Here is a 20,389-nt window from a genome sequence, read left to right on the forward strand (position 1 = left end):
CATGACTCCTAGAAAAGCCACCATGAAAGCAAATCGACGGTGCATCTGCCAAGTGTCTTTGTTTTGCTTATTAGTAAGGCCTTTCTCATGAATTTCGAACCCATCTGACTTTCCAAACCTGGAATACAAAAAATTGAAGGAACAACATCCATTGATGACATTGCTTTTCCTGATTTGACTGCTGATGTTCAGAAGACCGAAGAATCGATGTATTGAAGGAGCCTTTGTGAATATCAAGCTTTGATTTCTTAAACTTCCGTCAAAACCAAAATAGCCAGCTATCTCCTCTAATGTAGGAGTAAGCTCGAAGTCAGAGAAACGAAAAACATTGTGAACAGGATCCCAGAACGTTACTAATGCCGTAATCAGATCATCCCGAGGCTCAACTTTCATAATGTCCGTAAGATTTCGCAAATGCTTGACGACCCATTTTTGACCGTCTTCGCCTAAATCATACCACCACATTTGAAGCTGACATAGAAATTCCTCCGTACTTGTGGATGAGGGGCTTTGTGTATTGCTCATTTTGTATCTGAAATTTAATTTTAATAAAGTCAAAATTTATACTAAAAATCATTTTCGAAATTTTTTCTTTTATTTAAAAAAAATTTTAAAACTATATTTTTCGAAATTTTTAAAGCAACCCATTTTATTCCTTGCTTCTCACCATGATTTTATTTAAGCTGGTCAACAAGCATGTTCGAGGCGAATGAATGCACAAATAACAAGTGATGCATCATGATGGTCTTTTAATTTTTTGGTTTACCTGTCCTAGACAGACCCAACCCCTGTGTTGAGTCTCCAAGGCCAAATGCATATGATGCAAATATTCGTTCCTACTAGGGATCCGGTACATGGCTGAGTTATTCTAAGTGTAAAACCTTAGGTAGATTGTTCTAAACCTGGCTTACCCAAACGGACAGTTTGAGCCGAAGCGGGGGTAATGTACCGGGAGCACGAAAGTCTGTCCGGCCTAGTTACTTGTCCCAACTCCGTCTTATTTGGTATGACTTTAACAGAAAGGTGGGTCACGCGCACGTGTACACCATAAATTCAGAAGACTCAGAAAGAAAGGGGTTTCGTAGCAGTTATATATATTCACAATTCAAATAATATTAAAGCGGTAAAAAAACATTTAGCATATTAGCATATAAACAGTTGATAAAAATAAAGCCAATAAAGCAGATATTTTAAGCTCGAATTCTTTAAACCCTGAACCAGAGATTCTGGGTTACAAATCCCCAGCAGAGTCGCCAGAGCTGTCGCACCTCCTATTTGCCGCCCCCGCGGGGCGCGTGGGGAGTTTTCTCCAATTGAAGGACAGTCGAAACGGGATTTATTTAATTATTTAAGAGTCGCCACCTGGGAATTTTAAGGCGTCCCAAGTCACCAATTTTAATCCCTGAATCGAGGAGAATATGACTCTGTTTATTATTCTGCGAACCAGAAATCCTGAGTAAGGAATTCTGTTAATCCGGAAGAAGGTGTTAGGCATTTCCGAATTCCGTGGTTCTAGCACGGTCGCTTAACTGTTTTATTATTGGCTTAATTATCTTGATTTTTTTATAAAAAAAACTTCTTATTACGATTTTTTTTTCTACCGTTTTTACTTATTGTGGTTAAGAACCCTTCTTTGAATCGAATTACGCGTACGTATATTCGTGTTATAAATTTAAAAAATGCGGAATTGTGTCACGCGTACGTGTACACAATAACTTTTGATAATATTTATTGAGTAATCATTTTTCGAAATTATGTCGAATCAAGAATATTTGTTTTTTCTGAATAATGAACCGTACATCTCGGTTTTTTATGAAATTGATTTAACTTCTTTGAAAAAAAATCCTTTTATTAAATATTCGTTCGAAATTGCGCGTACGCATAATCCGAATTTTTTTGCTTTTAAAAATATAATCAGGGTACGCGAACGTATCCCTATCGCGTGACATATTTGTAATGATATTATGGAATTTCCACAAAAATATTTGTTATATCACGAGAAATCTCGTTTTAAGATACTCCTTAATTTTTGGAAAAGAATCCACAATTTATTAAATGTTGTCCATTGATTATAATTTCCGAATATAAATTATATTCATTCTAATTATTCAAATTCAAAGGACAGAATAAAAATATGATTAATACTATCTTTAAAACAAATATGACATATATATATATATATGCCAAGGAATAAATTACATATGAAACTAAAAATGAATGATTCATAAAGGAAAAGAAATATTTTCCAAGAATTTTCATTATTACTTGATGCAAATTCCATTTTTTAATTACCAATGATTTAAAGTGTTGCCATTTGTGTATATACAACTCAACTTATTCTCATATACTCGTTTTAATCTTAATAGATGAAATTAATCTACTTAGTTATGCCTATGATTGAGTTAGGATAGATATAGATATAATCAAACCAATTTGATTCTCAATCTATGTGAATTATTACTAACTATTAATTTTCACATTGTATAAGTTCCTAAACCCTTTATTACTAAGAAAGAGGACAAGTCTTGTTGACTTAATAAAATGATATTGCATACAATATTACTTACTATATTTGACATTTTTAAACATACGGATTATACTAACGCATCTTTCAACTATAAATTATGAACACAACCAATGTTATGCCAAAAGATGGCAAATTGCAGCTAATCATCATCTAGCTTTAAACAACCGCTAATTAACTAACAAGATAAGCTAATAGCATATTTTCTTTGATAATGCTATATTATACCATACCTTTCTAACAATACCATGAAGTGTAAATAAACCAACTTTCTGCCATACTTCCTATTTACACAACTCATAGGTAACTAAATTAATGAAATTTGACATGGATATCATTATTACAAAGCTTCATATGAATTTCGAAATAAGACAATTAACTTGTAGCCATCGAGTCGAACTTACTACTGGTTAACCAATATGAAACTAAAGCTGAAATTTTCAACTAAAGAACTCAAATGAGTAGATGACAGTATTACAATTCAAACTCTATTTATCTATCATGTTGAATCTCTTTCCAATCATAAAATTTAAAAGACATGTACCTGAAAATGAAGGTAGGAGGAGTAAATTTCAGCAGTAGCAGCAGTAATAAATTCAGTAGAATATACTGATAACACAGTAAAATCTGAACAAGAATAGGATTCGAAGAGCCCAGATGCACAGTAAAGTACTTTTAAGAAACACTTCGGATTTTAACTGAACAGTGGAATCACATAAAGTTGAACAGATTCAACAAAAAAAAAACAACATTTCAGATTTCAGTTTTTCTTCAGTTTCAAATTCAGTTTGTTTCTGATTTTCTGTTTCCTTCCTTTAAAATCTCAGCCCTCAAAATCTCTTAAAAATTCTCTCTTAAAAATTCTCTCTGAAAATCTCTTAAAAATTCTTTCTTAAAAATTCTCTCTGAAAACCCTTTCAAAACTCTTCCTAAAGTCTGTCCAGCTAAATCAGTCCAGCTCCCTGTATTTATACAGGTCTGGTCCTAGGCAATTTAAGTGCTTCTTGGACCCCTTATATCTTTTAAAAACAGAAAAATTCTATTAAAAACTGCTTTTACTACTTTAAATCCCATTAAGCTAACTTTTCCCTGATTTTCAGCAGCCCATTATCCCTTGTTCCCCATTAGTATTATTAACTAATAGCAACTAACATTACATTATAATACACTAGCATTAATACCCTGTTTTTTACTGTTTCATTCCCAGAAGTGCCCCTGAAATCCTAATGTTATTACTGAAAAAATCAGAACCTACAGCAAAACAGATTCTAAAATCTGTACAAACTTAGTTATCTTTCTGATTTACAGCTAAAACCAATCCTATTAACCTCCTAACACAATTGTATTTGACCAACTTTTGTAAGCTTGAATTCAAACTGGACATTACAGCAATATTACACTGAATTCAGAACTAACATCATAACAGCATATTTCTGAAATTATCATAACAATTCAGACTGGACTTAACATTAAACCAAAATCAAACACACACGGGATCATTGTCAATACTGACAATGCCCTGAAACTTTAATGTTCAGACAATAACATATACAACATACATTTGAATTCACTGATTCACAGACAATCATGATTTAATTGACGAGCATTAATCAATTGACTATTTACAACATTTGTCAATAATTAGTCTAAAATAATAGAAGCAGACTGTTTTAGTCAACATTTTCAGAAATGAAAAATTCGTAATATAACTAATCGACGAACTTAATCGAGTCGATCACACACATTGTAAACCATCACAACCAACAGAAACAATTCACATTCGGATTAAGTAGACAGAAATGACAGAATTGATCAAAACAAATATGAAAAATTAACAAGCTGTTAATACGGACAACAATACACAAAATAAATAGAAAAATACCTCTGAACTTTAATTTTATTCTGACTCGAACTCAACTTGGATTTCGGATTTTTTTTGTTTGAAATCAAACTGACCTTAGTCGAAGTATTTTCCACTGAAAATACTTCGACTAAGGTCGATTAAACCTCAATCTTCATCATAATCTGAACAGAATCCGGAAGTTTGGTATTTTTAGGGTTCTTAAAAACTCGATTTGGGATTTAACCATTGCCAATGGATGAAGCAAGGACCAAACATGACACATTGGTGAGGGTAGCCTAAGGGTTATTTCGTGTTAGTTTGAAATGGATCTGAGTTTGTTCTTGTTTGGTCCGAATCTTCAAAAGAAGATTCGAGAAGTTCCGAACTGATTCGAACCAAACAACCAACAGATCCATACTCAGGACGACTAGGGGAAGCCATGGTGTTAATTTGGGCCTGATTGGTTTAGATCAAGTTTTCAGGCCATCCTTCGATTTAAGATTCGAAGAGTTGTGGCCTGATTCGAAGGAAACTAAGGTTGGATTCGTGTAGGGGAGGTTCAGGAGGTCCTAGAGTGTTAAGTTGGTGACCGGCGGCGTTGATGCCGCCGGGTTTCAGGCGAAGGGGAATAGGGGCGGCTAGGGTTAGGGGTCTGTTTGGAACGATGATGAACAGGAGCGGAGAGGGGGGGTGTTCAGTTAGGGGCTGGGTAGAGGTTTGGGATTTATATAGGGGTGGGGTGGACTGGTATCGTCCGTTGGATCAAGTAGAATGGATGGATGAGATCTACTCACCTAACCAAACGGTGTCGTTTGGTTTAGGTTAGGGGGACGGGTTGAACCGGGTATCGGATCGGGTAAGGGTCTTGGGTTAGGGTGATGAGATCTTGGCCGTTGGTTGGATTTAATCCAACGGCCCTTGATAAGGGGTAACCAAACGACGTCGTTTGATTCTGTTTTGAATTGGACCGGACATGGTTATTTGGATTGGGCCTGATTTTGTTTAGAAAATTTGGCCCAGATCCGTTTTTGCCCATTTAATACCACTCTTTTTAATTTCTAATTTAATTATTCAATTATTAAAAATCCTAATTAAAATTATAAAAACAAAAAATTACTCCTTCAAAATATTAATCAACCTTTAACAATTTAACACATAGACAAAAAATATTAATCACATAGTGAAACATTAAAATTAGAACAAACGCATATTTTTTTTGTAATTTTATTTAAATTAACTCTTAAATGCATAATTAAATCCTATATGCATGCAACATGTATTTTATTTTATTTTTTGATTTATTTTGACAAAATAAACATTTACGGATATAACACAAACATTTAACACCACGCAAATTCAGAAATTACACAGCAAAAGAAATTTATTTTGATTTATTTTGGAGTAATTTTTCGTAAAGCAAAAATCACGTGCTCACAATGATGACAAGTAAAAATCCGGGAACTTATACTAACATAAAGATAGACGACAATAACAGGTAAACAATTTAGGACATGCTGTCTTTAGCCTTGTTAACTTTTGAGTTATAACCAGAAGTTGAGGACTACCTATCCTTAAGTTTTGAACTTGTAATTAAAAGTTAAGGACTTCCAGTCCTTAAGTTTTGAACTTTGAAATAAAAGTTAAGGACAACATGTCCTTAACTTTATAACTTGTAAATGTAAGTTAAGGACTGACTGTCCTAAACTTCGGGGTATTTTAACCTTGTTTTATATTGTATTTTCAGGTTTCTTTATATGTTTTACGCATATGGATCATCGATAGCTGGTTGGAATCATTGTAGACCAGTGATTGCTATTGATGCGACTTTTTTGAAGTCAAAATATCGTGGAATTTTAATGATTTCAGTTTCAAAAGATGCAAATAACCAAATTTTCCCATTAGCCTTTGGAATAGCAGAATCTGAAAACAACAATTCCTATGAGTGGTACTTTAGTCAGCTTCGCAATGCAATTGGGAGCCGGGAGAATTTGATTTTTTTATCAGACAGGCATCAAGCTATTGCAAATGGCATTGTAAAGGTATATCCTGAAAGCCATCATGGGATTTGCATCTATCATTTGGAGCAGAACCTAAAGCGAAGAAAGGTGAAAAGTGAGGTCATAAAACTTTTCCAAAGTGCTGCAAGAGTATACAAGCGTAAAGAATTTGACATATACATGTCAGATATTGCAAATGTAGATAAGAAAACTTATGACTACTTGATGGAAGAACCACCGGAAAGATGGGCACGTTCTTGTAGTCCACAACGAAGATATGACATGCTCACAACAAACATAGTTGAGTCGATGAATTCAGTGCTATTAGAAGCAAGGGAGCTGCCTATACTAAGAATGATGGATTTCATTCAAGTGAAGCTACAACATTGGTTTTATGAAAGAAGAAATAAAGTAGAAGGAACATTTTATGATGTTTCTTGTTGGGTAGAGGAGGAATTGAAGAACAGAATAGATTTAGCATTTACTTTGAACGTAAGTATTATGTTTTATGTTTATATTATGATTTTGACATTTTTTAACATAATGTACTCACTTATAATTTTTCAACATTGAAGGTTTTCCCTGTTGATTCATGGCGTTCTAGAGTTGAAGAAGAAGGAATAACTTTCTTGGTGGACTTAAACAAAAGAACATGTGATTGTTTTCAATTTCAACTTGATGAATTACCATGCATACATGCAATTGCAGCTATCGAGAAGAGAAACATCAAGAAGTCCGACTTTTGTTCGCACTGGTACTTAATGGAATCTTGGCTGAAAACATATGAAAGACAAATACATCCAGTAGGACATACTGATTCATGGATTGTACCAGAGAGTGTTAAGTCACAAATTGTTAAACCTCCAGATTTCAAAGTGCCACCAGGTAGAAGGCAAAAGAAAAGGCATATTCCTGCTACTGAGCCATCAAAAATAACATTCAAATGTGGTCGTTGCAGAAGAATTGGTCATAATAGAACAGCTTGTATATATTCTCCGGCACTCCATCCATTTTCAAGAAAGCATAGAGAAGAGTAGAAATATACACTTATGTTTATCGACTCTTTTAAGTTTTTGCTATAGATTGTATTCATTATTATTCTAATTTGAGCGGATGCCTAGATTTTCAATATTTATATCTTGTTACGTTCTTTTAATTTCTTTTGAGTTCAACAATTAAAAGTTATTAACAGGAGTCAGTAAGTTCAACTTGCAATTTTGAAAACGTAATGACTGTCTGTCCTTAACTTTGAATTTCAAGTTCAAAAGTTAAGGACATGAGGTCCTTAAGTTATAGTCTCATGTTAAAAACTTAAGGACTGTTTGTCCTTAACTTTGAATTTTAAGTTCAAACGTTAAGGACATGAGAGGTCCTTAAGTTATAGTCCCATATTAAAAACGTAATGACTGTCTGTCCTTAACTTTGAATTTCAAGTTCAAAAGTTAAGGACATGAGGTCCTTAAGTTATAGTCCCATGTTAAAAACTTAAGGACTGTCTATCCTTAACTTTGAATTTTAAGTTCAAACGTTATAAGTTATAGTCCCATGTTAAAAACTTGAGGACTGTTTGTCATTAACTACATGAGTCCTTAAGTTTGAAATACAAGTTAAAAACTTAAGGACTGTCTGTCCTTAACTTTAAATTTTAAGTTCAAACGTTAAGGACATGAGGTCCTTAAGTTATAGTCCCATGTTAAAAACTTGAGGACTGTCTGTCCTTAACTTTGAATTTTAAGTTCAAACATTAAGGACATGAGGTCCTTAAGTTATAGTCTCATGTTAAAAACTTGAGGATTGTTTGTCATTAACTACAGGAGTCCTTAAGTTTGAAATACGAGTTCAAAAGTTAAGGACATGAGGTCCTTAAGTTATAGTCCCATGTTCAAAACTTAAGGACTGTCGGTCCTTAACTTTGAATTTCAAGTTCAAAAGTTAAGGACATTTGGTCCTTAACTTTGAATTTGAAGTTCACTTACACTTAGTCATGAACAAATACTAACAAACTCAATGGACAAATCAATAGTTGAGAGAAACAACGAAATAAATAACAAAATGTCTTGACATAACTTTTGAAATTGTAATTTTGCATAACTGTTACAAAATATTACGCTATGCCAACAAAACAAAATATAAGTGCCTTTTCACAAATTTACAGAATATTTCAGAACTATCCTAAACTGGCATAATTCAGATGTCACCTTTACAGCAATTTTATACAAAAATAACACCACAATTTCTTTACAACTCCTTTGGACAGAATGTTTCATTTTCACTCTCATAATCATCACCAACATTTTCTGGTGGAGTATCATAACCAGAATTTCTTTTCCATTCACCATGTGCCCAAAGATTTGCAGCAAGTTCTTTTCGAAAGTCTTTTATGTCTTCGGGTTGGAATTGCTGCACGTCCTTTCCAATCATCAGCAACTCGGCAAATTTGATCAGGAATGCACCACAATCAGTCCTAAGAGAAATGTAAGATATGCAGTGAATTAAACAATAATCTTAAGTACATATAAATAATATAACAAATAATAACACGTACGATCCAGTTTGGTGTGGTGATCTTTGCCACTGTATATCAAATTTGTTGAAGACATTCCCAAAAGACTTGTGATTTTTGTCAAACTGTGAGAACTTTAGCAAATGGGGGATCATGCGTGCATACATTTGCATGTAGTTCATTCCTGCTTCATATGGCTCACTGTATATGGAATCATATACATCAATCTTTTTTTGATTCAAGTCCAATACTCCCAACAAAAAGTGTGTCACAGCTTCATCATCTTCTGAAGGAAGCCGACATGGAAAAAAGATTTTGTCAACCTCAGTCCATGCAATTCCACATCTACGGCTGTCCCCCCACACATATGGTGTCAGAAATAACTGATTATCACCAGCACACCAAAACTCATCACTAGCATCTTCACTGAAATCTTTATACACAAGTGCCATATAATTATCAAAAAGAACATCAGTAGTTGTGCACCGAAAAGGATGATCGCGAGAGTGGTAACATTCCTTCTTTCTCAGATAATAGAGAGCAATGTCAATATGCTTCATAAAAAGGCAAAAAATAAAACAAATCAATAACAAATCAGTCATAAAATAATGAAAAAATGATAAATTAATAATAGAAAAAATAAATGCCTTGTGAATTATCTAACCTTATCATCAAGAACAAATTTGCTATCTGAAAGCTCAAGGAAAAATATTTTGCTACTGATTTTTTGATGATACAATTTGTATGGTTTTTTCCTCACACTATTATCATCAGCATATAAATCAATTTGCCCCCTGAAAATTTTGAAAATGTCAAGTTAGAATTTTGAAAACTTTAATCTATAAGTTAAGGACCAAGTGTCCTTAGCTTTTGAATTTGATACTCAAACTTAAGGACTGCATATCCTTAGCTTATGAATTTTGAATTCAAACTTAAGGACAAGAAGTCCTTAAGTTTTAAACTTGAATCTATAAGTTAAGGACAGTTAGTCCTAAAATTAGTCTTACAATCACAGAAGTTAAGGATGTAGTGAAACACATTAAGAGACTTACTCTTTTTTGCGACCTCTCCTTTTCTCCTTGCCCAACCACACAATGAATTTCTTCACTAATTTTTCATCTTCTTTGGCATAATGAAAAATACACCTACGAGTATAGGTTGATTTTATCCAACCTGAACTCTTCAGAGTATTTTGATTGTCTGCCTTGGAACTTAGTGCTTTTCCTTCCTTATCAAAAGGAGATTTCAACTGCCAGCTTAACTTCTTGTTCCTTTTACCTCGACCAAGTTCTTCTTCAACATTTCCTTCACCCTCCATAGTCAAAGTCGCATCAATGTCCATTTGTATACTTGGAGGAGTAGGAGTAAGAAGAGAAAATGACGGACCATCATAACCAATACTGTCTCTCTTTCTTTTCCTTGTATATTGGTTAAGATCGTCATCATTGGTGTCCTCTTTGTTTTCCTCTGCTGGCGACACTATATATATATATATATTCATATTAGTTTTCTGCAACATGTCAAATGAAGAGACAAAATTTCAATTGTACATATAATAATTAGGGCACAATCAGTACTTGTCTTCTCCGCAGTACCTTCTTGTGTTTTTTCAAGAGACAACTCAGCTAAAATATTGCGTGCAGCATTTTCTTTTTCTTGCAATTCCACATTTTCTTTATCTTGCAGTTGTTCACCATGATCTTTAGATGCTTGTTGACAAGATTCTGCAAAAATATTTACAACAGCTAACATGTTAATAATCTTTAATTAAAACAAACATATATAAAATTAAAAAAGCACTGCCTAACCATTTGCAATATCCAAGATCATTCCAGCTACATCATCATCATCACATGTTGCATCTATAGATTTGGAACCAATCTCACTTCTGCCTATGGCTTGAGATTGTAGTCCAGTTTTCTCTTGATACTGCACTCCAGCTTCTTCGCTTGCTGCTTCAAAAGATACAATATATAATGAAATAAAGATACAATATATAATGAAAATTTTATCTAACCTTGACTGGCACAAGTTTGAACTCCAAATTTTTCTTTGTATGACAGCGGTGTAAAGAGATCATACGTTCCTTCTAAGCATTTGCATACAATCTCGCTGACACTTGTCCCCAATGGACTTGTTAAATCCTCCTGTGATTGCAATCCACAAACTCTACAAATTTCTCCGGCACTCCACAAACTTCTACATGCACATGCATAGTTTATATGTATTAATCTATTGAATATACATTTCAACGAAAATAAAAATCAAAATCTATATCTAACCTTTCCCAATATCAGTAACATTTTCAGTTTCATCATCTAGATGTGCATCTCTAAATTCTCTTTCATACTGACCCTCTGCATGCACATCCATATCATCACGTTCAACACCACCTGCATCTTGGTTGAATATGCCAGTACGCTCAGTAGCACGACAATGATCATCAACTCCATATTTTCTAATTGGAACACTAGATTCTCTATCTGTGTTCATCTGATCAGCTTTCCCAAACATGTTCATCAAAGTATCAAGCTTTGATCCTAGAGTTTTCTTTAAATCCTGAGAAAGCAACTAAGTTACAAAGAGAAGTACATGTTTAAAACTTAAGGACAGGCAGTCCTTAAGTTTGAACTTAAAGTTCAAAACTTAAGGAAATGCAATCCTTAAGTTTGAACTCCAAGTTCAAAAGTTAAGGACAAGAAGTCCTTAACTTTGAATTCCAAGTTCAAAACTTAAGGACATGATGTCCTTAAGTTTCATTTCAAAGTTCAAAAGTTAAGGACAAGAAGTCCTTATCTTTCAATTCCAAGTTCAAAATTTAAGGACACAAAATCCTAAAGTTGGACTAACTGAAATTACCTTGATTTCGTTCTCAATCTTTTTTTCTGATACAACAATTTTCTGATTAACTCTGGTAACTTCTGCTTGCAAATCCTTCTTAAAACTCTCTGATAATCTCTGAATCAAAAAACATAATATAAAAAAAGGTGTTCGTAAGCAAGAAATAATCAAATAAAAAACTAATACTATTCAAAGGCAGAAACACATACTCTAACAATTTCCTTAAGTACGCCTTCGTCAAATTGTGTGGAAGAAAACCTTGAGCCTCGATCTTGTGAAACTGGCTCCTCCACACAAAGAGGCTCTGTATCTTCTTCTTCCACGGGAATAAAGGGTGACACCTCAATCAACTTAAACACCTATTATATAAGAAAAACTAAACATAAGTATACATAACTAAAACAAATAAACAAAAAAAGAGATAGTAATTACATTAACTTACTTTTTTATTATGGAAATATTTTCTACAAAGAGCATCAAATTGTGGAGACTTCATTTCAGAATAACATAACATTCGAGGACAACCAACTTCTTTGAAGTTCACAAATTATTTCTCTTGGAAAATAGGAAGTACTTCCATAATCCAGACACAAAACGCAAAAGGAAAGCCAACTAAAGTGTAGCTATCAATATCTTTTTCTTTCTCTTTCTCCTTCTGAACATCATTCTCATTTGATTTCAAGCAACTCTTCAATGATTTTAATAGTGTCTCATAAGCAAGAGAGCCCCAGTTGAAGGAAGCGCAAAGTGCATCATCGTCAACAATTTTCATTATTTGCTCCGACACATTCCTATTTTTCCTCTTGCCCATCAAAACCGACTCAACAAAATAGAGTGTTGCCAACTTCAAAGCATCATCATCACTGCCAGCAAATGATGAAGTTGTACCATGTGGGCGACTAGAAATAAAACTATACAAATCAACCAACTCAATTTTGTCCTTTCCAGGGAAATAGACTCTTAAAAGCCTATTCTCTTTCTCATTTAAACCTTTCATGTCAAGCGACGAATAAGACTTCAAACCAGTAATAATATGGAATGCATCACGAGTAAACTTAATATCGCGGTCAAATACCTTGAAGGTCATCGAATCAGGTTCATTACTAACAATTTCAGAAAGCAATACACAGTGCATAAGTTTACCCGAGAACTTCACACTTTGTAATCTGAAGAAGTTGCCAAAAATACTTTCCCTCAATTTCTTCCATTGGCTATTCGACAGAAAACTTTTAATTGTTTCCTTATATTGAAAATCTCCTTTCCAATATACCAGAAAATTACGCCAATCGTCAAAATCAAAAAAATGATCGCCTTCCATTATAACACTAGAAAAGAAGGAAAAACAAACAAAGATTAGGACTTAACTTAAAATTTCAAGTTTAAAAGTTAAGCAAATACAATCCTTAACTTTAAATTTTAAGTGCAAACGTTAAAGAAATACAGTCCTTAACTTATACTTTCAACTTCCAAAGTTAAGGACAATAAGTCCTTAACTTTAAATTGTAATTGCAAAGGTTAAGGAAATACAGTCCTTTAACTTATACTTTCAACATCCAAAGTTAAGGACACTTAGTCCTTAACTTCAAGTTTCATGTGCAAAAGTTAAGGACAATCAGTCCTTAACTTTAAATTGTAAGTGCATAAGTTAAGGAAATGCAGTCCTTAACATATACTTTCAACATCCAAAGTTAAGGATACTTTGTCCTTAACTTCAAGTTTCATGTGCAAAAGTTAAGGACAATCAATCCTTAACTTTGAATTCCAACTACAAAATTTAATGTCGTTTCTTCTTTACATTTAATGAACACAGTTAACTGAAAATTCATAATCAGTAAGCTTATGAATTTCTACGACTATTTTTATGAAATATACCTACATAATCAAATATATTGAATCAACCACAAACACATTTCAAATTTCACACACTAAAAATTTATCAAAAACAGAATCACACAAAATATACTACACTGAATCAACATATAATGCTAATTTTTGAAATTTCACACATACTTCACACGGCATTGAACCAACTTACAAATAAAGAAAAACGAAAATGCATAAAAAAAATATATTACCAGTCGCGATTGACAGAAGATGACGGAGAAGATGAAGGAGCAGAAGTTTAACTGAGATTGCAATTTGCATACGAGGAAGATGAAGAAGCGCAGAACTCTGAACGAATGAAATAAGGGGTTTCGTCGATTTTGGGATTATACAAGAAATAGAGAAAGGGTAATTGTGTCTTTTCTCCCTTAGTAGTGGCTATTTTTGATAAGCATTTTAAATAGTGGATAAAAATTAAATACACCCTTATTTAATGGCTACTACACGTCATTTTTACAAAAAGCGGGTATAGATGTCAATGGCCCGATCGAGGAAGCCCAAACTCCGCTGGCCCAACATGTTTTGTTCGTTCCTCTTGAAACGTATTGTTCTTACAAATCAAACAGTGGAACGGAACTGAAGCCGGTGCGGGGATTCAGGTGCCGGCATTACATCGGAACCTCAAAAGCATAAGCAGTGGTTCGAAATCAAGTCAAAATGGCGGTCTTTCTAGGAATTGTTCGTCGTCCCCCCCATACACTTCTCTCTATCGCCCTTTCCACCCCCCAATTTTCCTTCACCAATAACAAATCAATCTTAATATCAAAGCAACGGTATTCTCAATTCAAACGCGTCCTCACAGCTTCTATTCACTCTAGTAAGTATTGTTTTCTTTTGTATAGACTATGGTTAATTTCAATAACTCCTTGAGCGTTTGGTTAATTACCGTGGTCATTTTTTTCTGCTGATCTTCTATAAAGAAAAGCAAACCGAGAAAATTCGTTTCACTTAAATTGAGTTTTAGTTATAACTTATTGTAGTAATGAGATTCTTCTCAGCCGACAGTACAAATTTTTAATCACATTACAGGTACTACCAGTTCTCGAACTGGAACTGAGGTATATGCAGACCAATCAGAAATAATTTTTATAGGAACAGGAACAAGTGAAGGGATTCCACGCGTGAGCTGCCTCACTAACCCCTTGAAGACATGCCCTGTAAGCCTGCAAAAATTACTCTGTGCCTATGTGGCATCTTAGAGGGTTAAAAGTATTTACTGAATTAAAATAAGTGGTTGATTTTGTATGAACTTCTTAATGTTCTATACAGGTGTGCACAAAAGCTAATGAACCGGGTAACAGAAATAGGAGACTGAACACCGGCATCCTTATTCGTCACACCAGGCCCTCTGGAAACTGTAACATCCTTATTGATGTTGGCAAGTATGTAGAGAGACTTTAAAGTGCAATAGTTAGGAATGGTGTTTGAGATCAATTTTGAATCATGAATGCTTTAGTGTTTCAATGGTTTTTCCATTTTGAGATAATTCATAATGTTATTCTTGATGTTAAATTTGGAATTTACTCATGTTAGCACTTTAACTTTACGTCCAATGCTTTTCTAGGAGTTGTTTATCCTTTCAGAGATTTATACATTAGTAGAAAGTATAAGAACTGCTAGTACTTCTTAATCTTACTCTATTACAATATTAATTTTATTTTGTATAATATTGGTCTGGGATGAGTTTATATGGTGTAACATGGTTAGTGAGGATGCATATAGCGGGGCCCAACTTGTTTGGGGCTGAGGCTTAGTTGTTGTTGTTGATGATGTTTACTTTGGAGTGGAGGTAGTATTTTGAATTAAGTTGTTCAGTCAACTTGGTCAACCTTGATTCAACTACATGCTTAAATAGCATCATCTTGTCTAACCCTAAAGTTATCCGGAAAAATAGATAAAATTGTGGGAAAAACAAAAATCTATTGGTTCTGAGTGTTGTTGTCTAAGAGCAGTTTCTCTTTGTGCAATCCAGGTTCTTCTACCATAGTGCTCTGAGATGGTTTCCTGCTTATGGGTAAGTCTCTTGCACTTGGCCTCATCTATTACTTTGTGAATGTATGTGATGACTGATATTATCTGTGTTAAGTGGATAAACTTCATCTGCTACTAGTATGAAACAACAAAAAAATCTTCTTGTGTCAAGGGTTAAGGCTAAATGCGTCAGCCTCCTAGATTCCACTCTTGGGTGACTCATTCTACTGCTTCTTGTTAGGAGTGCTTCATTTTGGACCCTGTTGGGGAAGTAGTTAGGTAGGATCTTTATAGCAGAAGCTTCAACCTTAGAACCTACACATGTTATAGATGTGTCACCACATCGACAGTTCTATTCCTAACCACATCAATGGATCAGCATGTCATAAATCCCGCTCAATCAGTTACCATAAACTATGGTTCTTTTGTTGAATCTGTCATCATTCTTGAGTGATGACACAGTTTGCTTCTTCTAGCATGTCAAGATGGGATGTTACTGCCTTTTAGCTCAATATGTTTCAATTAAAAGGGTTATAACTCTCTTATAAGATTTCATATCTAGTGTTTTTGCTTATCAAAGGGAAAAAAGGAATGTCTCAAAATAACTCTTATTGTTCCCTGCCATGCAAGAAAACCTTGTAGCTAGGAAGACTTTGTGTCTCACATTTGCTAATGGAAGTGCTTAAAACTTTGCTTATGAAGTTGGCGGCGATACTCCGATGCCAAAGAAGTTTTCCTTATCAAAAAAAAAAAACTTTGCTTATGAACTCTAATCATGTCATTCTTCTATCACTATTGCTTAAGATATTTGATAGAACCTATTGTGTGCATGAAGAGTACATGCGAGCATTAGTAGGTGGTGCTGGAAACAATGTGATAGTGCTATTATTTCATTTGCTTAGTATTTCATCTGGAACAAAATGTCTATTTCGTCCTAAGTATATCACGGAAGGACTTACAAATTTGTGATAGTGAACCTGATTGCATATATAAGCAATGTTATAAGCTTGTTTCAAGATATAATTTGAAGAGCATTTTGGAGTCGCTGAGTTAACTTGTCTAGACAACAGAATTTCAGTATTATTCTTCTAGGGTTAATTGTTTCCTTCTGCTGTTTCCTTCCATTTATTGGATAGTCTGATAGTATTAACTTTTCTGCCTTCTAATGAAAAAAAAAAGAATGTTTATAACTTTTTGCTTATGATCTGTATGCCTTACTCGTGACTAGTTCTTCTGTGTCAGGATAAGAACAGTTGACGCGGTCATTATAACTCATTCTCATGCTGATGCAATTGGAGGTCTCTGATAAAATCACTTGTGATGCTTAGTGCAATGTGGTTATGTCTTTTCTTGTACATTCCCTGCATAACCCCCTCCACGAGGTCCTCCTTTCTCTATATCTATGCAAATTGAACACGCTCCAATAAATGAAGATAATTATTATGCAGGTTTGGATGATCTTCGCGATTGGACTAACAATGTCCAACCCTCCATTCCTATTTATGTGGCCAGTCGTGACTTTGAGGTCTGAGTTCTTCTGAAATTCATAAGACAGTTCTTGATTTCTATTGTTATACAATGAACATTTGTGCTACTAAATGATAATGCATCTTTACATTGTTAGCATCCCTCAGTTAGCTGAGTGATTACGGAATTGAATTCTTTCATCCTTTTATCATTTTCTTGATAACTAATACCTTGATCATGTGTTGTTTACTGTGTACAAGCAAGCAAGTTAGAGCAGTGCAAGTTCAAGTAAACTCATAAAATAAATAGAGAACTTCTCCTGAAGGTTCTATGTATATGAGTGGATTGCAAAATGCACAATGATATATAGTTATTCAAGTACTAGTTGAACTTGTTCAAACTACCTAAAGATTGGGTATAGCCTTGTAGGGAATGTGCAACAAACATTAAACGCTGGATCACCAAAGGCTATGGTGAAATGGATAGGATCCCTCCACCCTTAGCCAGAGATCTCGGGTTCGAGCCCTGAGAATGGAAAAAATCCTTGTAGGGAACGCGTCCCCCTTAATGAGCTATATGTGGCACAAATCCATATCAGTCCGGCCCCAATCGGTTACCGGACATTGGATGGAAAATAAAAAATAAAAAAAATAAAAATTTAATGCTGGACCGCATATCTGTTTGCTGGAAAGATATTTTTTTCAGCTACTGGATAGAATTTCTCAGAAGTTACTACATTTTACTTAATGTTCGCCAGTAGTGTTCTGCCACTCTGAGATAGTGACATGCTTGAGTTGATGTAACTTGCTTCAGAAATTGTTATTTTATTAGCTCAGAATGTGCACAATTTTCTTTCATTAGGTGATGAAGAAAACCCACTATTATTTGGTAGATAAAAGTGGTATCATACCGGGAGCTGCAGTCTCAGAGTTGCAATTTATCATCATAAAGGAAGATCCATTCATTGTACATGATCTTGAGGTTGAGGCTCTTTACTTTTACTCTACTAGTTGATTTAGTTGCATTCACTAATATTTTTACTCTAACAGCATCCCTTTTTATTTGTACTAAAACATTTTGCTTATAATAAGTTGAAATGGTTAGTTATCTTGGCTTTCTTCATTATTATGCTTAATGGTTTCGATTGGTTTCCCTAGCAGATAATTCCTTTGCCAGTGTGGCATGGCTCTGGTTATCGTTCTTTAGGCTTTCGATTTGGGGATACCTGTTATATCAGGTAAACCTTATTCTCTCGCTTCGAAGTTTTTTGCAGCAGGCAGCAATATTAGCCACTAATGTGTTCTTTATCCCTACCCTGGCCTGGCTTTCCTAGTGATGTAAGCGATATACCAGAAGAAACTTACCCACTTCTAAAGGACTGTGAACTCCTTATCATGGTTGGTCTTTCTCTCTCTTCCTATGAACTCTGCTTTCCTTTAGCCAGCTATTGGTTAAGGATAAATGCTGAACTGACTAAGCAATGTCTCTTGACATTTTTAGGATGCTTTGCGGCCAGATAGATCTTCCTCCACACATTTTGGACTTCCAAGGGTGAGCTCTAATCTTTTGTATCCTTTTCTTTTCTGGGGACAGTGGTAACTAGAATGATTACATTTCTTGTCATTGACATTTCCCCGATAACATTTGAAGGCTCTGGAGGAGGTGCGGAAAATCAAACCAAAACGAACACTTTTCACTGGTATGTTGGCTCTTTCTGTTTCTATTTCTTTTTTTTTTTTTTTTTTTGAATTTTCAGTAGATATGCACTTGTATGTTGACTGTTTCTTTTTATATTTTACTTTTATCGTCTTAACTGCTGGTCCTTCGTATATGATGAGATTCGTTCCTTCTGCTTGTGGATTTTAGACCTTATTTATCTTCTAATACTGGAGTTTCGAAATGTCTTTGAGAATTATTTTTATTATACTATGCTTGTGATTCTTGATGCACATTAAGAACTTCATAGCTAATGAGCGCCTGTTTTAATACCATGTGTAGGGATGATGCATCTTATGGATCATGAAGTAATAAATGAAAGGCTACTGAAACTGAGGGAGACGGAAGGTATTGATGTGCAGCTTAGCTACGATGGGCTTCGAGTGCCAGTGAACTTGTAGGCTTCCAGGTCTTACTCGACAAACCTGGCTATTCTTTCTGAATAAATTGATCATTCAGGAATTTGCTTCACAATTTTTGGGGCCGATGTGAAGTCTCGCGAATTCATTCCTATGAATATGCATATTTTAGTTTCAATGGTATGGCAGGACAACAGTTGGTCTTTGCTTACCAAAACAATTTACAAGCACAAATTGGAGATGTTATTTGTATCGAAAGACTGATCTAGGATTTTAAGTCTAGCGGGAGCAAAATTCAATTGCATCCAACGTGCAGACTGCAAACTCAATATGAATATAGATTTTCAACCATATATGTTTTTTTAATTCCTTCATATTCTTTTTGTGTTTCTTTTATTCCTCAGCATTCAACATGGTCTTGACTCCGATGTTGTCTTCTTCCATGACATACTAGCACTATGCAATTATCTTTCTTTTCCCAATTGTTGGTATTTTAAACTATATTTAAGTAGCGATTTGGAATCTGGGGGTTTTGTTTAGTAATGATGAAAGGGTCATAAATAAAGTTGCAGATTTTGGAATTATCAAATTGTGGTCTTTTGAAACGCGAATACAAGTTTAACGTAACTTGAAAATTGAAAAGAGAGGAATATATAGAAAATTGAAGGTGAAGAAAAGGACTAAAGGAGAAAATAACGAATGGACGGTGTGGAACCCTCAGGGTGTGGTTTAGTGGTCAATAAAATAAGTCGAAAATCATGATGTTTCAAGTTCAAATACGATGGAGGTAAAAAGACACTACTAGATGTTTTCTTCCCATAATCGAGTTGCACGCTTATTACAAAATATTATTAATATTAGAAAAACAAATGGAGGGTGTGGAAAGTTTAAAATGAGCAGCCAAGGCAAATGACAATTTTTCTTATCTCTAAACACGACAACTTGGAGTCAACATCTTAGACGGAATTATTGAGTATTGGTACTTCCCTTTTCGATAAGCATGGGCTACAAAGTGGTCAACTTGAGGGTCTGTGCGCTAACTTCATCCCCATTGTGGCCTGTACCTGTAAAAGCTTTTCTGTTCTTTTATGCCCTGCTCTCTACCTAGAATGATGCAGTACCTAACCTTCTTTCATTTTTTTTTATATTTTCACAATTAGATTACGGTTCAAGTCATAATTGAACTGTTAAAATGACCACAATCCGCAGAAGGTGTAAATAGCAAATATAGATAATAAAATAAGAGAAGATAACTTGAGATGGTTTGATCAAAATTATCACTAG

The 20,389-nt window shown here is 34.4% G+C and overlaps 2 protein-coding genes across 2 annotated transcripts; one reads left to right on the plus strand and one right to left on the minus strand.

Annotated features, from left to right (window-relative positions):
• Positions 1 to 8,573: 8,573 nt before the first annotated feature.
• LOC142181527 (uncharacterized) lies at positions 8,574 to 9,339 on the minus strand. Its single transcript, XM_075254444.1, has 2 exons — positions 8,910 to 9,339; positions 8,574 to 8,828 (listed from the first exon to the last, which is right to left on the minus strand). The coding sequence occupies exons 1-2, from the start codon at positions 9,317 to 9,319 to the stop codon at positions 8,603 to 8,605; spliced, it is 636 nt and encodes a 211-aa protein (XP_075110545.1). The 5' UTR covers positions 9,320 to 9,339; the 3' UTR covers positions 8,574 to 8,602.
• A 4,785-nt stretch (positions 9,340 to 14,124) lies between these two features.
• On the plus strand, positions 14,125 to 19,476 carry LOC107820030 (putative hydrolase C777.06c). The gene is made up of 12 exons (XM_016646235.2): positions 14,125 to 14,409; positions 14,622 to 14,749; positions 14,862 to 14,974; positions 15,565 to 15,606; positions 16,806 to 16,861; positions 17,012 to 17,088; positions 17,892 to 18,011; positions 18,191 to 18,267; positions 18,364 to 18,427; positions 18,531 to 18,581; positions 18,681 to 18,729; positions 19,029 to 19,476. Exons 1-12 carry the CDS (start codon positions 14,250 to 14,252, stop codon positions 19,145 to 19,147), a joined length of 1,056 nt encoding a protein of 351 aa, XP_016501721.1. The 5' UTR covers positions 14,125 to 14,249; the 3' UTR covers positions 19,148 to 19,476.
• The last annotated feature ends 913 nt before the right edge of the window (positions 19,477 to 20,389 follow it).

Source organism: Nicotiana tabacum, chromosome 6, assembly GCF_000715075.1.
Source record: "Nicotiana tabacum cultivar K326 chromosome 6, ASM71507v2, whole genome shotgun sequence".
NCBI classification, from domain to species: Eukaryota; Viridiplantae; Streptophyta; class Magnoliopsida; order Solanales; family Solanaceae; genus Nicotiana; species Nicotiana tabacum.

Excerpts from the sequence above, each read along its gene's own strand:
- LOC142181527 (XM_075254444.1), bottom strand. The coding sequence starts at position 9,319 with ATGGCACTTGTGTATAAAGATTTCAGTGAAGATGCTAGTGATGAGTTT. Across the intron at positions 8,829-8,909 it reads TCACCACACCAAACTGGATC|GACTGATTGTGGTGCATTCC; the intron begins GTACGTGTTATT and ends CATTTCTCTTAG.
- LOC107820030 (XM_016646235.2), top strand. The coding sequence starts at position 14,250 with ATGGCGGTCTTTCTAGGAATTGTTCGTCGTCCCCCCCATACACTTCTC. Across the intron at positions 14,750-14,861 it reads ACCCCTTGAAGACATGCCCT|GTGTGCACAAAAGCTAATGA; the intron begins GTAAGCCTGCAA and ends TGTTCTATACAG. Across the intron at positions 16,862-17,011 it reads TCATGCTGATGCAATTGGAG|GTTTGGATGATCTTCGCGAT; the intron begins GTCTCTGATAAA and ends ATTATTATGCAG.